Source organism: Bufo bufo, chromosome 4 (assembly GCF_905171765.1).
Source record: "Bufo bufo chromosome 4, aBufBuf1.1, whole genome shotgun sequence".
Classification (NCBI taxonomy): domain Eukaryota; kingdom Metazoa; phylum Chordata; class Amphibia; order Anura; family Bufonidae; genus Bufo; species Bufo bufo.
This window is the reverse complement of record NC_053392.1, coordinates 306119949-306141155: the sequence shown is the minus strand read 5'-3', so window position 1 is coordinate 306141155 and position 21207 is coordinate 306119949. Positions and strand designations below refer to the sequence as shown.

Here is a 21207-nt window from a genome sequence, read left to right as displayed (position 1 = left end):
TGACTGAAATCTCCGCCTACCATAACTTAGTGAGCGGAGATACCGGAGGACATAGCAGGAGAACGGAGCGGCGCCCGGGGATAATAGTAAGTGCAGTGAGATCCCCGGACGCCGCTCTACATGTCTGTATAGTTAGTTCATAGTGTAATAATCGGTGAAAGGTCCTCTTTAAGGTCCTGTTCACACGTTCTCTCCAGATTTATGTACAGGATCTAGTGTAATTCTACTGCCAATGCACATGAATGTTTTTCTTTTTTTTTGTTCCCTTTTCCTAATTACTCATTTACATCCTATGGAAAAATTTTGCAACATGTTCGTTCCTGATGCCACTTTCACACATTTTACGTAGAATCTGAGTATATGCAGTTTCAGATCCATAGCAGAAACCCTGAGCTTCTTGCACGAATTTCACTGAAATCCACAGCTAATATATTTCAGGGGTTGGAGTGAGGTCAGCAACCTGTATTGAATAAGGAATCCTTAGGCCTCTTGCACATGACCGTATGCCCTCCGAGATATACGGTCCGAGAGCGGGCCATATGTCCCGGAGCGGCATTGATCATGCGCACGGGAGCGCACAGCATCATAGATTACAATGATCATATGAGTGCGGGACAATAGTTCCACAGCCTGACGTGCACAACATCTTTGTAATCTATGATGCTGTGTGCTCCCGTGCGCATGATTAGTGCCACTCCGGGACATATGGCCCGCTCACGGACCGTATATCTCGGAGGGCATACGGTCGTGTGCAAGAGGCTTAAACCTGCTGAAGATCATGCAGAGTCCTGTTCACGGTGATGACACATGGGCGTACATGTAAATCTTTATGTATAAGGCTATATATTAAAGTGTTGTCTGTATAATTCATGAAGGTACCGAATCTGGGACTTCTAGAGTGAAAGATGCTCCTTGTAGCCACTTTGCAATTTCTTATAGATAAAGGAACTGAATGTAAGAACCTACAGCATTCCTTATGTGATATTTTAAAACAATGTTTCTCATTAAGCAGACATACGGTTTTTGATAGGGTGTTTGCTGTCTTTGGCTCCTATAGTAAGTGCACACTTGACTTCCCTGGATCATAAAATATCTTTCTTGCTCCTAGATAGCCGAGTGCTGTACTCTGCTCTTTCTGGAACTACCATAGAAACGAATGGAGTGGCCGCTCACATGCCCCCACCCCCCCTGCTCTGTTGATTTCACCATAGCGTTCCATTGTAAGAAAAAGATATACTTTTTTGGAGGACTCTGCAGGATCGGAAAATGTAGTGTAGTACTTTTTTCCATCCTGCAAAGTCCATGGAAGTCTATGGTGATGGATAACACAGCATGACATCTGTCTGAGGCATCTGTTAACATGCACGTTTTTCTGTGTCCGTTAAATGTGTGAGAAAAATGTGATGTGAACCCAGCCTAACTGACAGGAACAGAGCTGAACAGACTCCAATGACTATGATGGAGTCCGTTCAGTTTCCATACAAAAGTCCTGCATGCGAGGCGTTTTTTTACGGTCTTTTTGATAGAATCTGCAACAGAGCCTCCAACGCAGATGTGGGCAAATGTAGGCCTACGTATTATGTACCTGAATTACTGCAACTTTGGTACTCCTCCTCGGGTAAAAATACTCCTATAAAATGGTCAGAGGAATATTTTTACTTTTCTGGAAAAAAACGTAGTGCGACCTCTGATTGGGATACTCCTTTAAACTTATTGGTCGATGCACTGCAAAGATGTAAAGGATGTGAATTGGTTTGTTACTTTTATACATTTTAAGTATATTTAGTAGCACTATGGTGAACAGTAAAGGTTTGCAGGAGTACGCGTACATTCTGGATTCTATAAAGTAGGCCACACGCTGACCTAATAATGATGCATCCTTTTGTTCTGTAGACATGGGGAATGCCCATCGCCAGAAAACACTGAAACTTTTATTCGACTGTGTGACAGATTCAAGGACAGAAGCCCTGATGAACTTATTGGTATGTTTCTGAATCCTTCTAACCAATTAATGGGAAAATGTACGAAAATAGAAATAATGAGATGCAAAATAGATACAGAATAAGATGATGCCGACAGCACAGGCGGCACAGAGCAATACTGAGGGTTGTAGCTGTAGACCCTTTTCTACCATCTGCTGTTCTGTACAGCGCTGGTGGTCTCTCTACAGGCAGTGCTTCTAGGTGAGAGTACCTCCGCAGAACATGACACAAACTTACCTCTCTGTGGCTCCACAATTATCTATGATCGGTGCTGGTGTATCCATGAGCACGATGAGAAAATGGGAATAGAAGTCCGACACTGCCTCACAGGCCGCACAGACCCCTATCATCCTATTATCCTCAGGGTTGTCTTTCTCATATTTGTTTGATTTTAAAGAGTTAGAATAGCAATAAAGTAAAAATAAATGGATGTACCCTTCGCTGATTCCATGCCACTCCTGTTTGATGCTTAGTGGGCCCTGTTGGTTTTGGCTTTGTGATCCCTCTCAATATGCAGGAAATTCTCCCTCTATCAGTTACTGACTGCAGTTGTGACTTTCTTCTATTTAAACCAGTGTTTAAACCAATGTCTATTTAAGCACAGTTTAGTTGGTCTGTGTTGTTAATGGCTGCGCAGCACTTGCAGTACCACCCGGAAATTAACAGTGCAGAGCGACCAGTTTAATTTGAGCCCACCGTGGTTCATACTGCTGTGTGGTACTCAACTGCAGCGTGGCAGCATTGCAGCAGCAACCTGTCCATGTCGTGTGGTTATACTCTTACTCGTTTTAAAATAGCCCTTCACTCCTTAGGCCACTCTCACATGAAGGTACTCAGTCCGGGAAACATGCTCCATGTGGCTGCTACATTTTCCAGGCTGCTCCTTCCACCTCTGACCTGAAAGCGCTGTGAGATGGGAATTCACAGCATCATAAATCAATATGATGCTGCGAGTTTACTTCAGATGAGCACTGTTCAGACTGGGGAATACAGATGCCACATGGAGTTTGTTACCCGGGCTGTATATGCTTGTGTAAACATTGCCTTATTGGGTTATCCAGATGACCATTATTAAAAATTATAACAAACACATCCAAGATTAAGAACTAGAGCGGCATCTGAATAGTCTAGCGGACTTCTTGGCACAACCTGGGCTTAGCAAACAATATCTAATGAAAGATTTATAGTAATTTATTAGTATTTTTGCCCTAGAAGACGCACCCAATCTTCATCAGACACCCAAATCGGACTCCTAAACCTTTATCAGTCCTCAGATCAGACCCCCAAATCAAACCCTAATGTTCATCAGACCTCAGATATCAGATCATAAAATAAATAAAAGAACTTGCGTCTCTTACTCAGGATGGCGCTGCCACTCGGGAGATTAAACATGCCCTTCCTGTGACACAGTGAAGGGTATGGTCTGGGAGGACAGGTATTTTCCTCCCAGTATGTGCTGCTGGGCTGATTTCCAGCCAGGTGGGGTCAAACACCAGACTGGATTTTAAGTGCCGGTCTGGGTTTTGACAACACCTAGCTGTCCTTAAAAGACAGCTGGGCTCAGCAGCAAGTTGTCTCTGTTATGGTATCTGAGGCATGGTGCCGTGCTAAAGGGCTGAGAGCCGCACGCTGGGAAACAGGCCCCCCAAAAGCCTGCTGTGGACCGCTGGGGATAAAACGACCAACAAGGTGATATTTTTGTTCTGTGGACTTTGCATTGTTTGAATTATCACCAAGATTGTACAGAGTCGTTTTACTTTTGCCTTGTGTGTGAATAAACACTGAAGTTTTTGATTTACAAACTTGTTCTGCCTCTGTACTGTGTCCACTTACCCTGCCTACCAGAGCAAATCCCCACAATTGGTGGCTTGGAGCGGGCACACAATGTCGAAATATTTTTGTTTTCGGGTACGGCTGGATGTCCTGGATTAAACCAGCTAAATTCAAACCTGTGTCACGTGACAAAATGGAGGCTGTAATAAAAGCTCTCGTGGAGGCTAATCAACACCAGCAAGAAACAAACCAGCTGCTGTTACAACACGTGATGGCTTTACAGACGGCAGGAATGTCCCAGAGTGTCCAGGATGTCCGGAAAGCGGTCCGTGCGGCGATCCCAAGATGACACCATCAGATTACTTCAAAACCTACCTGGCGATGTACGAGAAGGTGGCCACAAGGGATAATCTACCCTGAGATCAGTAGGCTGAGGTCATCGCTCCGTTGCTGACATCCGATTCCCGGCGGTGTATTTCGATTTGCCGGACGATCAAGCGGCCGACTACCAGAAAGTCAAGGGTGAGATTCTGGCAAGACTGGGGGTGAATGTGTTGGTCCGGGCCCAGCGGGTGCATCAGTGGGGGTTCAACCCGGCTGAGCCTGCGAGACCCCAGTGTCATAACTTGCTTCACCTCTTGCAAACGTGGCTACAGCCTGATGTGCTGAGCCCCACTGCTATGCAGGACCGTCTGTTAGCTGGAGGGCTTTGCCACCCCCTCTCCAGCACTGGATCGGCCAGGTGTCTCCTGGCAATGCTCTTGAGATGGTGGACCTGGTGGAACGCTATGAGGCTACCAGGAATCTACAGGGGGAGGTTCTTTCGGCAGGGGGCCAGTCAAACCCCAACCATCTCCACCCCGGGCCCGGAGGTTTGAGCTGATAAAACCCGCTCAGGATGTACCCACTGCGGACCTGGCTCCGATAGTCTGCTGGCGGTGTCAGGAGCATGGCCATGTAAGGGCTGACTGTCCCCATCGGGTTGAGCCCATGGACACTAACTATGACTACCGTCAGTCGCTATATGCCAGGAAGCTGTGTGCAACAGTTACCCCAGAGACTCTAGATCACTTGTGCCAGGTGGAAGTGGGAGACACTCCAGCGGAGGCCCTGCTGGACTTAGGCAGTCTGGTGACCCTAGTAAGGGCTTCCCTGGTACGGTCCGCTGAGTATACTGGCCGGAAAGTGGGGGTCATGTGCATTCATGGGGACTTGAAAGACTATCCCACCGCCCTGGTTTCTCTAACCACGGGGGCTGGCAGGTGGACTCACGAAGTGGCAGTTGCCACAAACTTACACTACGAACTTATAATTGGGAGAAACTTCCCGGGTTTCCCGGCATTGTGGCCTGCTACGAGGTTGACTGCTGGGGTTACCCCTGTCTCATGGGCACCAGAGTGGCCTTGCTCCGGAGGGAGGCCAGAACCCTGGGAACCCGAGGCCGAAGGGCCAGCGGTAGGGGTGACCGCCATTTCAGTGGAAGAGGGGGAGACAACCCCACTGAGTGTAATGGTGGGAGATGTGGAGGACTTGCCGCCGGGGCCTGAGCTGGCAGACCTCAATGTCTCCGGGGATAATTTTGGTACAGCACAATGTATTAATAATAGATGGTGAACCACAACAACCGGGGGCCGAGTCTATGTTGCCTTGTTTTGTGGTTCAACAGGAGATGCTGTACCGGGTAAATCAACTACGGGGTGAACATATCGCAAGCTTGTGTTGGAGTTAGCCCACCAACATGTTCTTGGGGGACACCTGGGCCAGCAGAAAACGCAGGACCGGATTCTATAGCGGTTTTACTGGCCCGGTGTGTTCAGAGAGGTGGAAGAATATTGCAAGTCTTGCCCAACCTGCCAGATAACCAGCCCCCATCTACATTTCCGTAGTCCCCTGGTCCCTCTCCCGATTATTGAGGTTCCATTCGGGATCTGAGGCATGGTGCCGTGCTAAAGGGTTGAGAGCCGCACGCTGGGAAACAGGCCCCCCCTAAAGCCTGCTGTGGACCGCTGGGGATAAAACGGCCAACACAATGATATTTTTGTTCTGTGGACTTTGCATTGTGTGAACTAACACCAAGACTGTACAGAGTCGTTTTACTTTTGCCTTATGTGTGAATAAACACTGAAGTTTTTGCTACCAGATCAAATCCCCACACCTGACATCGCACAATGTCAGGGGTCATAGTGAGCACTTAAGCTGTGCTGTGTCCTGACTGTGTACAGAGTCAGGACACAGCACAGCACTGTTCCGGCAGAAGACCAAGGAATTGTAAGTAAAGACCTCAGACCAGGAGAGCCATAGTCGGCACACACCCTGGTCCTACTGTGTACTAATGAGCACTTCCATAATGGAAGCTCTCATTAATATTTGCGTCATAAGACGCATTGCCTACCCCCCCTCTCCTTTTGGATTTGTCATCTTGTGAGAAGAGCATTACGTGTGGTTTCCCTTTTCAGGTCAAGCATCAGATTCTTGTCTCTTCTTTCTAATTTTACTATTTAATATTATTTATGTATTATATATTTTTCTTCATTGTTAGACAGTTATTTGTATGCCTTGACAGCACAAATTTTGCATTTAGAGGAAAATTTATAACATTGCAGTGAGCAATTATGGAAAGTTGGATAAGATTAATGGCAAAAAACCTGTATGCCAATACCTGGAGCCTACATGTTATTTTTTAGAATAGAACTGTAAAGCTTCTGTCAGAATACTTCTTAGGCTCCATTCACACGTCCGCAACGTGTTTTGCGGATCCACAGAGTTGCGGATCCGCAAAACACGGAAAGCGGCAATGTGCGTTCCGCATTTTGCGGGCACTAATAGAATATGCCTGTTCTTGTCCGCAATTGCGGACAAGAATAGGACATGTTCTATTTTTGTGCGGACCCGGAAGTGCGGATCTGCAATTCCGTGTCCGGGCAGCACATCGTGCTGCCCCATAGGAATAAATGGGTCCGCAAATTGCGGACGTGTGAATGGAGCCTTAGTGCGTGGAACGTGCCTCTGTCTGAAATAGATGCAGTGATGGCTAACCTCCGGCACTCCAGCTGTGGTGAAACTACAACTCCCAGCATGCTCTATTCATTTCTACGGAGTTCTAAGAACAGCCAAGCAAGTGTGCATCTTGTGAGTTATGGTTTTACCACAGCTGGAGTGCCGGAGGTTGTTCATCACAGAGGCATTCGAAGGGTCAGTAGTGTGTTCATGCAGCAGCCCCCTCATGGCCCCATACATTGTCATCTTTTTTTTTTTTTTTTCCTCTGGATAGGTCATCTATATTAGATCAGCGGGGGTCTGACTCCCAGCACCTCCGCCGATCAGCTGTTTGAAGAGGAGGCGGTGCTCCATGTGAGCGCTGCTTCCTGTTCCATTACACTGCCCGTCATCTTGGAAGTTACTTGAGCATTTAAAGAAGATGGGTCGGCACTGCGGTTTGCACGTGATGCATGCATCCAGGGAAGGCGTCCCACTAGTATATAGCAAAGAAGGACCGGCACTCACTTTCTTGATATGAAGTGACGTTTATTCAAGGCATAATAGCATCATCAGTGACTAGTTTCAGCTGAACCCTGAGCCTTTTTCAAACTGCAATACTTTTTCAAACATACACTCCGCCCAGTGATGTCATCATGTTACCATGGCAACCAGTAAACGGTGTGAATTTATTTATTTTATCTCCCTCAATTTCAGAAAACATAAACAATGTTAGGCTACTTTCACACTAGCGTTTTTCTTTTCCAGCATAGAGTTCCGTCCTAGGGGCTCTATACCGGAAAAAAACTGATCAGTTTTATCCTAATGCATTCTGAATGGAGAGCAATCTGTTCAGGATGCATCAGGATGTCTGCAGTTTTCTCTCCGGCCAAAAATCTTGAACACTTGCCGGAATGCCGCATCCGGCATTAATTTCCATTGAAATGTATTAGTGCCGGATCCGGCATTAAGTGTTCCGGCAAAACTGATCCGGTTTTCCGGTCTGTGCATGAGCAGACCTTTAAAAATGCAAAAATAAATAAATAAATATCGGATCCGTTTTTCCGGATGACACCGGAGAGACAGATCCGGTATTTCAATGCATTTGTCAGACTGATTCGCATCCGGATCTGTCTGACATATGCCATGCATTTGCGTCAGGATTGCCGGATCCGGCAGGCAGTTGTGGCGACGGAATCCTTTGCTGCAAGTGTGAAAGAAGTGTTACCAAGTGTTACCAAGAAGAATAACACTATGGACTTTTGAATGACTTTGGTACAATTTGCTGGATACGTTGCCTATGATTGCTATATTGCCGTGTCTGCTGTTTTCACTCTGACACCTTATGTTTATTCACACTGTTTACTGGTTGTCATGGTAACATGCCATCACTGGGTGGGGTGTATGTGTTTAAAGGGAACCTGTCACCGTGATTTGATATATAGAGCTGAGGACATGGGTTGTTAGATGGCCGCTAGCACATCCGCAATACCCAGTCCCCATAGCTCTGTGTGCTTTTATTGTGTAAAAAAAAAACAATTTGATCCATATGCAAATTACCCTGATATATGTCCTGTACGTGAGATGAGTCCAGCGTGAAGGAGCCCAGCATCCTCAGAATCTCCTCCTTGCTCCCCGACGTCAGAGCCCCATAATCTCCCGATGCGCGAGCTAGCGCTAGCGCAAGCGCAGTTCCTTCCCTGAGGCTAATGCCAGCACAGTGAAGGAACACTATGACGACGGTACGCATGCGCTAGCTCGCGCATCGCAATATTACGGCTCTCTGGCTTTCTAGGGTTGTAGTCCAACAGATTTCAACGGAAACTGTGCAGTAACAGTGCGGTAAGGTGGTTTTAAGGCAGTCAGTACAATTCTAGCAGTAAGTTATAGTATCTTACTTACATTCAGTCCTGCTATCCACTGTGGCGTCCCACGTGGTGTAGGTTTATAGAGTAAGTGAGCCTTACTGCCAAATGGAAAGACTGTATGATCCGGTCTTATAATCTTATGCCTTCAGCTGTGACTCCCGGCCCTGGCTCTGTTACACTGTGAATGCACTCAGAGTTGCCTTGATTAGAGTAGTTCAGTCACACCCATAGATAGCTGCAGAATATCCAAAAGACCGCGGTTCCTTTTTCTTTTCCTTTTAAGCGCTTACTTAGTCCAGACGAAAATAACAAGTTGTTGTAGTTTAAAGTTGTCCGGTTTTAGTCAGCTCCAATTCCTCCACGCCAGACGCGTTTCGAAGGTTATCCTCCTTCTTCCTCAGTGGCTATGTTGGAACTGACTCGCTCGCCGACTATTTATACAGATTAGCTTTCAACAAGCTCTTTAGCAAACCCGAAATGGATCCGAAAAAGCTGGATTTCACATATATAATTTTCTATGTGTTGCGGTATTAGTGCGGTTCATCTGCGGTTTTCTATGCACTCATGCGTTTTTTATACCATATAATCTTGGGTTCACCAGGAACATTACCCATATGTAATTATTATTGTAACTGGTTGTGTTCTCATTTTACAAAGATAATTACATCAAATGTCACATTCCCAAGCGCACATTTGTGCTGAATATCTAAAGTATATAGACAAATAGTAGACCAATATATACAGTGTAAAACCAAATAAATCTCATGGGTATCAAGGCAAATCTAGTCTCTCAGCAGAGATATATAATTATATATATATATATTATGATATATTAATTAAATAGTATTAGTATTAAAAATAATTAAATATATTTATTAATGTTTAAAACAGTATTAAATATGTAGAGCATCTTGCGTATCTAGCAATATATAAAATGATGTAATATAAAAATGTAGTGTAAAAAATATAAAAAGTACAAGTATATAGAAAGCATTACAAGGTATATAGCCACATTTGCATATAGAGAAAAAAGATATAGAGAATGAAAAATAAAATATAAAAAATAACAGAGGTATTTCGGACACAGAAAAATTCAGGATCCGAGAACTTGACTTCCAATCAATACTTGGGGGAATATGTACAGCATTCTAGGTCCACTGGGGGGCATTGACTGCAATGGTTCGGGCTGAGTAGAAGGTATGGGTTAATAGATGGAATGAGGGTGCTTGAAGATTTGAATATTGCTAGTCTTCAACTACTCTATATTTTCATATTTGCAGCTATCTGCACACATTTGCACTTGGTTTCTATATTGGGATTACTATTGATTGTTAATTTATCACTTATATTTTTGCTAGCACATGATATATTTTTATTTTTATATTTTTATTGGTGCACTTTTGTATATACTCTTTGGAGTGTATTCTATATATACATTATAATATATTTTTTCTTTTTTCCTTTCTATCACAGTTTATATATTTTCCTTTGGGGGCTTATTCGGTATCAACCATTGTTGTAGCTGATTGAATATACATAGGCAGTTGGAACAGACATAGGTTCCATATCTTTTATCTCTAATTTGGCCGGGACAATAGGCCTCCTGACCTCCTTATTTTATCAGCTATACCAGCGGATTGATGATTGCATTATATTGTCAATTTTTATCAATTTTATTATTTTAAGAGGCAAGTTTTATATAGGGCATATAACCTTTATGCATGGGGATTATTGTTCATTTATTGCTATTTACTTTTATGTATGGCGATCATTGCTATTAATAAATTAGTGTTGCTTTACTAACTGTGTGGTCCAGCTATAAGAGTGCCCATTCTTTTTATATTACAATTGTCCTTTTGGTGGTCGGGGTACGACATCTGATTGGTGCACCTTGCCATCTTGAATCAGGGGTGAGCCGTCCTTCCCTCTGTTCACTTACTCATAATTTGACGTACCCAATTAGGACAGAGCTCCCTAGGATTCAATGATGGATATCTGGAACCACTTAGAAAGTAAGCGACTTAAGGTCGAAACCTATAGATTTAATGATCTACCTATTTATGATTTAAATGCTACTGGAGGAGATAAATCTATTGAAGAGATATTCAGGGAACTTGAACCACTGCTGCTAAAGCAACTTAGACAACAGTGGGAAATCAAGTCGCTGAAATTATGTATCGAGGATAAGAGAATCCCTAAGGGACTAATGGTGTCTAAAATCCCTGCACAGGATCTTTGTAATGAAGAATTTAATAGAGAGTGGGAAGCACTGTTACTCTCCCAATCGATTATGTTGAATACAACTTATTATAAAAAGGAGGTGTCAAATATTGGAATAGCTAACTGAAAGAATAAATCTAATTAAAAGTGTGGTTGAAAAACTACCAGCCAATGAGGAATTGGCTATCTGGCAGGAACGTCTATGCAAAAGCTTAGATAGAATTGAGTCAGAGATAATTAATAGAAAGACCAAAAAACATAGGTTTAATAATAAACCAATGGAGGTACAGAACTATATAAATAATTCACAAGAGAGAGATATTAGACCTCTGGATCATCCAATTACTGACACTAATCCTCCCAGATACAATATTCCGGTAAGCAATAGATTTGAGACATTAAACCACAATCATTTTTTAGACAGGACCCCACCCCACCACAAGACCAGGATCAGACAGAGATCACAGACACCAACCAATACATATGCTCAATACCAACAGACATCAGCACATCACAACATAAGAATCAGACACAGATCGCGTTCACCAATAAGAGATCAGCAATATCAACCAATATTACCAGCACACACGTACAATCTGGGGTACAGGTTCAATTACCAATCAGAACATTACGAGCCACAACAGAGGATTTGGCCTCCACAGAACAACAGACAGTTATATACACCCAAACATCTGAGAGAGGGTACTCACAGACAACAGCAGAAATCAGACAGATATGAAGATCCCAAAGAAAAAAGAGGGACTTACAACAGACACAGATAAATTCAGAAGCTATAGTGAACCTCAGCTCAGCCGTCTTGACGAAATCCCAGACAAGACTACTGGGCAGGGGTCTTAAATTTGCGCCTACAGCGAGACTGAATAAATTTGATACGTATGTGGGGATAGAGAAATTTGTGAGGAAACGCTGCTTGAAAAAATATTTTTTGAAAAATCCGATACTAACTAACGCAGATAAATGTGAGGATAGTGAGGTCAAACATACACTTCTGAAACCCAAATCAAAAAAGTTCCCAAGACAGGAGATTGGCATAGAAATAGCCACCTTTAGAAGAAATATAGAGACAGATTTGAGAAAGTTATCTGATAAACAGATGAGGAGAACTAATATGAATATACAGGAGATTAAAGCTATTAAGGAATTGCAAAAATTGAATAATCTTACAATTCGCCCCGCCGAGAATAGATCTAGCGCTGGGGAATGAGGCGATGGGGTGTCGTATCTGCAACATTGAATATTTACCTAGGAAAATTTCTGACCACTCCCCCATTTTGGTGTCAGCTAACTTCCTTACCCCCTTGAACAGTGGGAGACCACTGTGGAAATTCAACCCATTCTGGTTGTCAGTGATACCTACAGTATCAAATATTGGGACAGTGCTGACAGAATTTTTTACCATTAATCTTGTGGGATCTTCTCCATTGATAGTATGGGATGCCATGAAGGCATTTCTGCGGGGAATACTAATTGCGGAGGTCAATAAAAAACGGAATGAGTCTCGAATAACAATTAGGAATTTGGAGCGCCTGTTGGTGGATGCGGAGACCCAATACGTTCGACAGCCCACGGAATTGCTCAGGGAGCAGTGGCAAGAAACACAGCGTAAACTAAATGATAAGATTCTCCTCAGGGCAAAGAATAAACGTTTCTTTCAGAGACAATCATTTTATGAAGAAGGGGAAAGAGCAGGTAGATTGCTATCACTGCTCTCTAAAGCACAGCAGCCTTCTGCATATGTCGCTGCTCTTTGCGATAATGAGGGGACTGTCTGTACTGCTCAGGATAGGGTAGTGGAAATTATGCATACGTTTTATTCATCCCTATATGAGTCCAAGACCAGTGTAGGAGTGCCAGAAATTGTAGGATTCCTGGATGGGATACAACTCCCCACGTTAGGGGCAGATCAGGTATCAGCCTTGGACGGACCCATTACAATTACAGAGCTGGAAAGGGCCCTGAGTGAAATGTCAAATACCAAGGCCCCAGGGAGTGATGGATTACCTGCCGAAATATTTAAAACATTTGCCCCTATTCTGCTCCCCCAGTTGTTGGAAGTGTTCAAGGAGGCACAGCGTCAGGATGGGTTGCCTCTTAGCATGAATGAGGCAATCATAGTCGTTATCCCTAAGCAGGGTAAAGACCCGCTGTTAGCTGAATCATATCGGCCTATTTCATTATTGCAGGTCGATGTGAAGATATTGGCTAAAGTATTAGCGAATAGGCTCAATACTGTGATCACGTCACTAATACATACGGATCAGGCCGGATTCATGCCCAACATGTCAACGGCTGTTAATATTAGACGCCTCTTCCTGAATATACAGGCGGGCCGGTTCCACGGGTTGAATGCGGCGGTCGCGTCTTTGGACGCGGCCAAAGCATTTGATAGTGTGGAATGGGATTACCTGTGGGCTGTACTTGGGAGGATGGGCTTTGGATCTGTCTTTATCCAATGGATCAAGCTTTTATATAAAATCCCCACTGCTAGGATTAGGGTTAATGGAGCCCTTTCTCACTCCTTTCCGTTACACAGAGGGACAAGGCAGGGGTGTCCATTATCGCCCTTGCTTTTTGCAATAGCTATTGAGCCGTTGGCAGCGGCATTGAGGGAGGCGCGGAAGGTTCAAGGTTTTAAATATGGGGGGATAACTGAAAAGGTGGCCCTCTACGCTGATGATATGCTTCTATTCCTTGATGATTGGAACTCCTCCCTTCCGGCAGCTATGAGCATCATAAATGGGTTTAGTAGGTTATCGGGACTGTGTGCATTAACTGGTCCAAGTCTGCACTTATGACGCTTTCGACTGAGGAGGGGCGAGGTGGAGGCTCTACGGAGGGCTTGCAACTAGTCAAATCCTTTAAATACCTGGGTGTTCAGGTCACCATTGATGTAGCGGACTATGAAAAATTAAACCTGACTCCGTTAATACAGCGATTTCGACAGAAGGTGCAGACGTGGACTAAGTTGCCACTCTCAGTAATAGGAAGAGTTAATCTTATAAAAATGATTTTAATGCCACAGCTCCTATATTTGCTACATAATGCACCTGTATGGGTGCCTGCCAGATTTTTTGTCACAGTTAATGCTATATTCAGGGACCTGATTTGGAAGAGAGGAGTTCCACGTATTAAACTAGCAACGCTGTGCAGATCAAAAACGGATGGGGGACTCGGGGCTCCGGATCCGTGGATTTACTATTTAGCTGCCCAACTTCAACAATTGCGGGGATGGGGAGTGGAGGAAGGAATTGATAAAGCAGGAAGAATAGTGGGTCACTATCTTAAAGGCAAGAATCTGATGACGGCACTGGAAGATGGATCATTGGATAAAATGGGAAGCGACATCCCGCTACTACGGGTGATTCATAAAGTATGGTGGAAAGGCAGGTCAATAGCTGGGGTACAGGGTTATACTAGGTTCACCGCAATTTGGCCTAACCTTCTGTATGCAGAATTACATAAAGTGCCTGGTGTCCAGGTTTGGGGTAGGTATGGACTCACTTACATGCACCAGCTATATGAGGGGAATACTCTGAAAGAATATGCCCAACTTCAAAAGGAATTTATGCTCCCACACTCCCAATTCTATTTATACTTGCAGATACGACACGCTATACGTGCTCAGGATGCAGCGGGGGGAGTTGCGCCGGCCTCCAGAAATCCGATGATTGATTTAGCTAGTTCCGGGGGTTCCACCAGAGGGGTCATATCATTGCACTATAGTAGCCTTATGGAAATGAAGTTTAAAAAGCAACCTCTTCGGTTGTATGATAAGTGGCGGGAGGATATTGACGACCTGACAGAAGAGCAATGGCGTGCAGTATTGGATGGGTTCACAGATGTTGCGGTTAGCGAAACGCATAGAATGTCACAATTGCTGTTGCTGCATAGAGTTTATCGAACACCTGTCCTTTTGAGGAGAATGGGGTACAGGTCGGATGACATGTGTCCTAGATGCGATGCACCTAATGCTACGTTGATGCACCTTATGTGGAACTGCCCCAGGCTGAGGAGATATTGGGAGGGTATAATAGATCTAATACGGAAAGTGTTCGAGATAAGAGTGGAGGCAGATGCCAGATTATGTGTATTAGGTTGCACTGAGTCAGTACAACTAGCTGCGGAGCAGAAATTAGCGGTAACCCGCATATTGTATCAAGCAAGAAAGGTGATTGCGTTCCATTGGATAGATCATGATCCTCCGGAGGTGGGGGAGCTTGTTCGTAAGGTCCACACACTGTTACAAATGGAAAACTTCGTATACCAGAAGAGAAACAACAGTAAGAAGTATGAGAGGATTTGGGGAAGGTGGAGGCAATACTACAATATTGTAGACTAATGGTGCTTAAAATAAATACTGAAATCCACATTATCCCGGATCCACTCATATTTTTAGAGGTCACACATAGGAGACAGCGATGTCATAGATTACTGGGAGGAGGTACGGGAGGTGTGCTGCCAAAGGGTATGGGGTATAGTCTACTGGAATGAGGAAATGGTATATACGTTCTATTATGCTGTAATGTACTGATATATTTGAAGTAATGACATACAATATGTGTCTGCGGTGTATGTGCCGGATGTCCAGCTAAACTGTATAACTGATGCATTTCTATATTGAATGCTCTCTGGAAAAGACTTTTGGAGGGTATCTGCCTGGATCCAGGACGTTGGGGTATGGGGGGGGGGGGGGGGAGGGGGGGGACGACGACGACTGTTTCGTTTGTCTTATAAAATGTTTTGAAAATCTCAATAAAAACAATCTGATTTAAAAAAAGAAAGATGGATAGGAAGAAGTTTTTTGAGGACAATCAAAAGAAAGTTGATAGAACTATTAATGATAACAAATTTCGCATAATATTGCCTTACAATGCACAACGTAAGAAAATTAAACAAAGCATCAAAAACCATTGGCACCTAATCCAGAAGGATAAAATTATAGGCCCTTTGGTCCCACTAATACCGGAGATGGTGTACATGAAGGCCCCCAATTTGAGCTTGAAAATAGCGCCATCAATTAAAAATCAGATAAGAGAAACCGGGTCCATTAATAAATGGTTAAAAAGAAGTGGGTTCCATAGATGTGGGTGCTGTATCAATTGTAAGAACACGTCCTTTGCGAAAAAAAACTACACGAGTGAGTTCAACACAAAATACCTTTTCGGTTGAAATAAAGGATCTCCTTACGTGTAATACAGTAGGTGTTTGTGATATTGTGCTTTTAGCACGACAGCGTCGCGCTGATACTCGGCGACATGGTGCCGAGATCTCGCACTCACTGGAATAGTGACAGCACATCCCAGCAAGCGCGTCATAGAAGCGACGGGAGATCCGACTTGGATTCCCGCCAATTCTACACGTGTGCGGCGTTTGTTATGAATCCTGAGGGGGAAGTCCCCGTCGGATTTTAAATAAAAATCCGGCATGGGTCCCCCCCTCAGGAGCATACCGGGCCCTTAGGTCTGTTATGGGTTGTAAGGAGAGCCCCCCCTACGCCGAAAAAAACGGCGTAGGGGTCCCCCTACAATCCATACCAGACCCGTATCCAAAGCACGCTACCCGGCCAGCCAGGAAGGGAGTGGGGACGAGCGAGCGCCCCCCCCCCCCCCCCTCCTGAGCCGTACCAGGCTGCATGCCCTCAACATGGGGGGGTTGGGTGCTCTGGGGCAGGGGGCGCACTGCGGCCCCCCCACCTCAGAGCACCCTGTCCCCATGTTGATGAGGACAGGGCCCCTTCCCGACAACCCTGGCCGTTGGTTGTCGGGGTATGCGGGCGGGAGGCTTATCGGAATCTGGGAGCCCCCTTTAATAAGGGGGCTCCCAGATACCGGCCCCCCACCCTAAGTGAATGAGTATGGGGTACATCGTACCCCTACCCATTCACCTGCAAGAAAAGTGGTAAAAACACAAATAAACCACACAGTGTATTAAAATATTTTATTTTTCTGCTCCGGAGGCCGCCCCCTGTCTTCTTTATTAGCTCTTTTACCAGGGGGGGCTCTTCTTCTTCCGCTATCCCGACGGGTCTTCTCCGCTATCCGGGGGGTCTTCTCAACTCTCCGGGGTTCTCCTTCTGTCTTCTTCCGCTATCCCGACGGGTCTTCTCCGCTATCCGGGGGGTCTTCTCAACTCTCCGGGGTTCTCCTTCTGTCTTCGCTGCTCTCCGTTGTTGACTCGGCGCACCCCGGTTCTTCGTCTCGCGAGATCTCGGATTTTAAATAAAAATTTAGCGAGACGAAGAACCGGGGTGCGCCGAGTCAACAACGGAGAGCGGCGAAGACAGAAGGAGAACCCCGGAGAGTTGAGAAGACCCCCCGGATAGCGGAGAAGACCCGTCGGGATAGCGGAAGAAGAAGAGCCCCCCCTGGTAAAAGAGCTAATAAAGAAGACAGGGGGCGGCCTCCGGAGCAGAAAAATAAAATATTTTAATACACTGTGTGGTTTATTTGTGTTTTTACCACTTTTCTTGCAGGTGAATGGGTAGGGGTACGATGTACCCCATACTCATTCACTTAGGGTGGGGGGCCGGTATCTGGGGGCCCCCTTATTAAAGGGGGCTCCCAGATTCCGATAAGCCTCCCGCCCGCATACCCCGACAACCAACGGCCAGGGTTGTCGGGAAGGGGCCCTGTCCTCATCAACATGGGGACAGGGTGCTCTGAGGTGGGGGGGCCGCAGTGCGCCCCCTGCCCCAGAGCACCCAACCCCCCCATGTTGAGGGCATGCAGCCTGGTACGGCTCAGGAGGGGGGGGGGGGGGGGGGCGCTCGCTCGTCCCCACTCCCTTCCTGGCTGGCCGGGTAGCGTGCTTTGGATACGGGTCTGGTATGGATTGTAGGGGGACCCCTACGCCGTTTTTTTCGGCGTAGGGGGGGCTCTCCTTACAACCCATAACAGACCTAAGGGCCCGGTATGCTCCTGAGGGGGGGACCCATGCCGGATTTTTATTTAAAATCCGACGGGGACTTCCCCCTCAGGATTCATAACAAACGCCGCACACGTGTAGAATTGGCGGGAATCCAAGTCGGATCTCCCGTCGCTTCTATGACGGCTCTGTCTCCATCGCGGCAAGCCAGCTCGGCGCTGGCTCCCGCGATGGGGCTCGTAGGTGCTCAATCTCGCCGAGAAAGAGAGCGAGATTGACACAAAATCGGGTTCACCTACTGTAGTTCAAATGTCATCTATATTATTGAATGCCCATGTGCCAAACAATACATTGGCAGGACCAAAAGACCTTTAAAAATTAGGAGAGCAGAACATATAAATAATATTAAGAAAGGCTATGATAAACATGTGCTATCCAGACATTTTAAACTGATCCACAACCAAGATCCTAAGACTCTAACTTTTGCAGCTTTCGAACAGATAGAACGGCATTGGAGGGGAGGCAATCACATTGCACGGATGTCTAGGGCTGAGTCAAGAAGGATTTTCGAATTTGGCAGTTTGGCTCCAGCAGGGCTAAATGCCGAATTGGAAATCTTTGGGTTCCTATAAGGGGGTCGAACGCCTGCGGCTCATGAGGGGTACTGGTCGGGCTGTTTAGCAGCACTATGACCCCTCCTGCGCTGTGGGTCTCCACCCTCATTCCATCTATTAACCCATACCCTCTACTCAGCCCAAACCATTGCAGTCAATGCCCCCCAGTGGACCTAGAGTGCTGTACATATTCCCCCAAGTATTGATTGGAAGTCAAGTTCTCGGATCCTGAATTTTTCTGTGTCCGAAATACCTATATTTTTTATATTTTATTTTTCATTCTCTATATCTTTTTTTCTCTATATGCAGATGTGGCTATATACCTTGTAATGCTTTCTATATACTTGTACTTTTTATATTTTTTACACTACATTTTTATATTACATCATTTTATATATTGCTAGATACGCAAGATGCTCTACATATTTAATACTGTTTTAAACATTAATAAATATATTTATTTTTAATACTAATACTATTTAATTAATATATCATAATACACACATATATATATATCTCTGCTGAGAGACTAGATTTGCCTTGATACCCATGAGATTTATTTGGTTTTACACTGTATATATTGGTCTACTATTTGTCTATATACTTTAGATATTCAGCACAAATGTGCGCTTGGGAATGTGACATTTGATGTAATTATCTTTGTAAAATGAGAACGCAACCAGTTACAATAATAATTACATATGGGTAATGTTCCTGGTGAACCCAAGATTATATGGTATAAAAAACGCATGAGTGCATAGAAAACCGCAGATGAACCGCACTAATACCGCAACACATAGAAAATTATATATGTGAAATCCAGCTTTTTCGGATCCATTTCGGGTTTGCTAAAGAGCTTGTTGAAAGCTAATCTGTATAAATAGTCGGCGAGCGAGTCAGTTCCAACATAGCCACTGAGGAAGAAGGAGGATAACCTTCGAAACGCGTCTGGCGTGGAGGAATTGGAGCTGACTAAAACCGGACAACTTTAAACTACAACAACTTGTTATTTTCGTCTGGACTAAGTAAGCGCTTATAAGGAAAAGAAAAAGGAACCGCGGTCTTTTGGATATTCTGCAGCTATCTATGGGTGTGACTGAACTACAGGTGGAACACCCACTCTAATCAAGGCAACTCTGAGTGCATTCACAGTGTAACAGAGCCAGGGCCGGGAGTCACAGCTGAAGGCATAAGATTATAAGACCGGATCATACAGTCTTTCCATTTGGCAGTAAGGCTCACTTACTCTATAAACCTACACCACGTGGGACGCCACGGTGGATAGCAGGACTGAATGTAAGTAAGATACTATAACTTACTGCTGTAATTGTACTGACTGCCTTAAAACCACCTTACCGCACTGTTACTGCACAGTTTCTGTTGAAATCTGTTGGACTACAACCCTACGATATTTAACACACTCCCGGTGACAGGTTCCCTTTAAAAAGGACCTTTCATCAGTCCAAACATTGTAAGATAACTATCCGGACATGTAGAGCGGCGCCCCGGGATCTAACTGCACTTACTATTATTCCGGGGCGCCGCTCCGTTCTCCCGCTATGTCCTCCGGTATTTTCACTGACTTGGTTATACTGGGAGGAGCCTGCCCTTTTTCTCCTTGGCGTCTCCTTCTCCCAGGCCATAGCGCTGTCCAATTGCAGGCTGTGAGCTCTGCGCTGCAATTGAACAGTGCTACAGCCTGGGAGAAGGAACGCCCAGGAGAAAAAGGGCAGGCTCCTCCCAGTGTTACCAAGTCAGCAAAAATACCAGGGGACATAGCGGGAGAACGGAGCTTCACCCCGGAGTAATAGTAAGTGCAGTGAGATCCCGGGGCGCAGCTCTACATAGCCAGATAGTTATCTTACAATGTTTGGACCGATGAAAGGTCCTCTTTAAGATTTGATGTCACTTTTGACTGCAGAGTGGAGCTAAACTGCTCTGCATTTCCGAGGCAGGGTACAGTATATAGGAGAAATGGGAAATCTACTGTATATAGAGTTATAGAGAAAATTTAATCTATACATTATAATAGCAAGATGTTTTAGTTTGGGCAGATTTTGTACAGATATTTTGTAAATTCCACACTTTTCAATTTAATGGGGGAAATTACACCTAAATCCTCATTGAAAATTGCATTTGGATTAACCAGTTTTGTGCCAATTTCATGTTGAATTTTTCTGTAGACAACTGCAAAGTGTGAACGTAGCTGATGGTATAGTGCCTTTAATAGACTTGGCTATTTTTTGAAGTCCCATAGAAATTATTTGAAAGTGCACATTTCTGAGGAACTAGCTGGCTTTGCTATTTTCGGCACTCTCATAGAAATGAATGGAGGGTGGTGGTGCATGAGCGGTGTCCTCTAGTTCTCTTTGGGAGCATTGTTCTATAGGTCACTTCCATTCCCGGATTTGAGCTACTGCAGAACAGCTGATAAACAGGTGTGGGGGGAGGTGGACCCCTGCCAGTCAGATGGTAATGGCCTGTCCAGAAGATAGTTCATCACTTTTAAAGGGTTGCAAAAACCCTTTAAGGGAAATTGCAATGCCAAGAGTGTAAAAGTATGGAGACCTTATTCACAGGATCTGGAAAACAAAAACGTTCACTTGCTGCCCCTCACACTTCAGTAGCACACTGATCCACAAAGGTTAACCTGCCATTAGGCGATGTGGATTGTATGTTCTGGTATGAAGAACACAAATATCAGACCTTACTGGAGAGGAACCTGACTGTGCTGACAGCTGTAGAATGTCCTGTCGCTCAACTGGTGCAGGTTGAACAGTCTTTCTGGTCCTGCACGCTGCTCAATTAAGAAACTCGTTTGCCTTCAGTTTAGTCTTAAAATGCCACTGTCAGTACAGCAATATTAGCGTGACAGCTTGATATAGGGCA

The 21207-nt window shown here is 44.9% G+C and overlaps 1 protein-coding gene across 1 annotated transcript in view; it reads left to right on the top strand.

Moving 5' to 3' along the window:
- The window catches only part of RNGTT (RNA guanylyltransferase and 5'-phosphatase), a 420910-nt gene that overhangs the window by 10469 nt on the left and 389234 nt on the right, over positions 1 to 21207 (top strand). The window contains exon 4 of the mRNA XM_040428751.1: positions 1894 to 1982. Coding sequence (XP_040284685.1) covers positions 1894 to 1982 — 89 coding nt within the window. The remainder of the gene's footprint in view (positions 1 to 1893; positions 1983 to 21207) is intronic.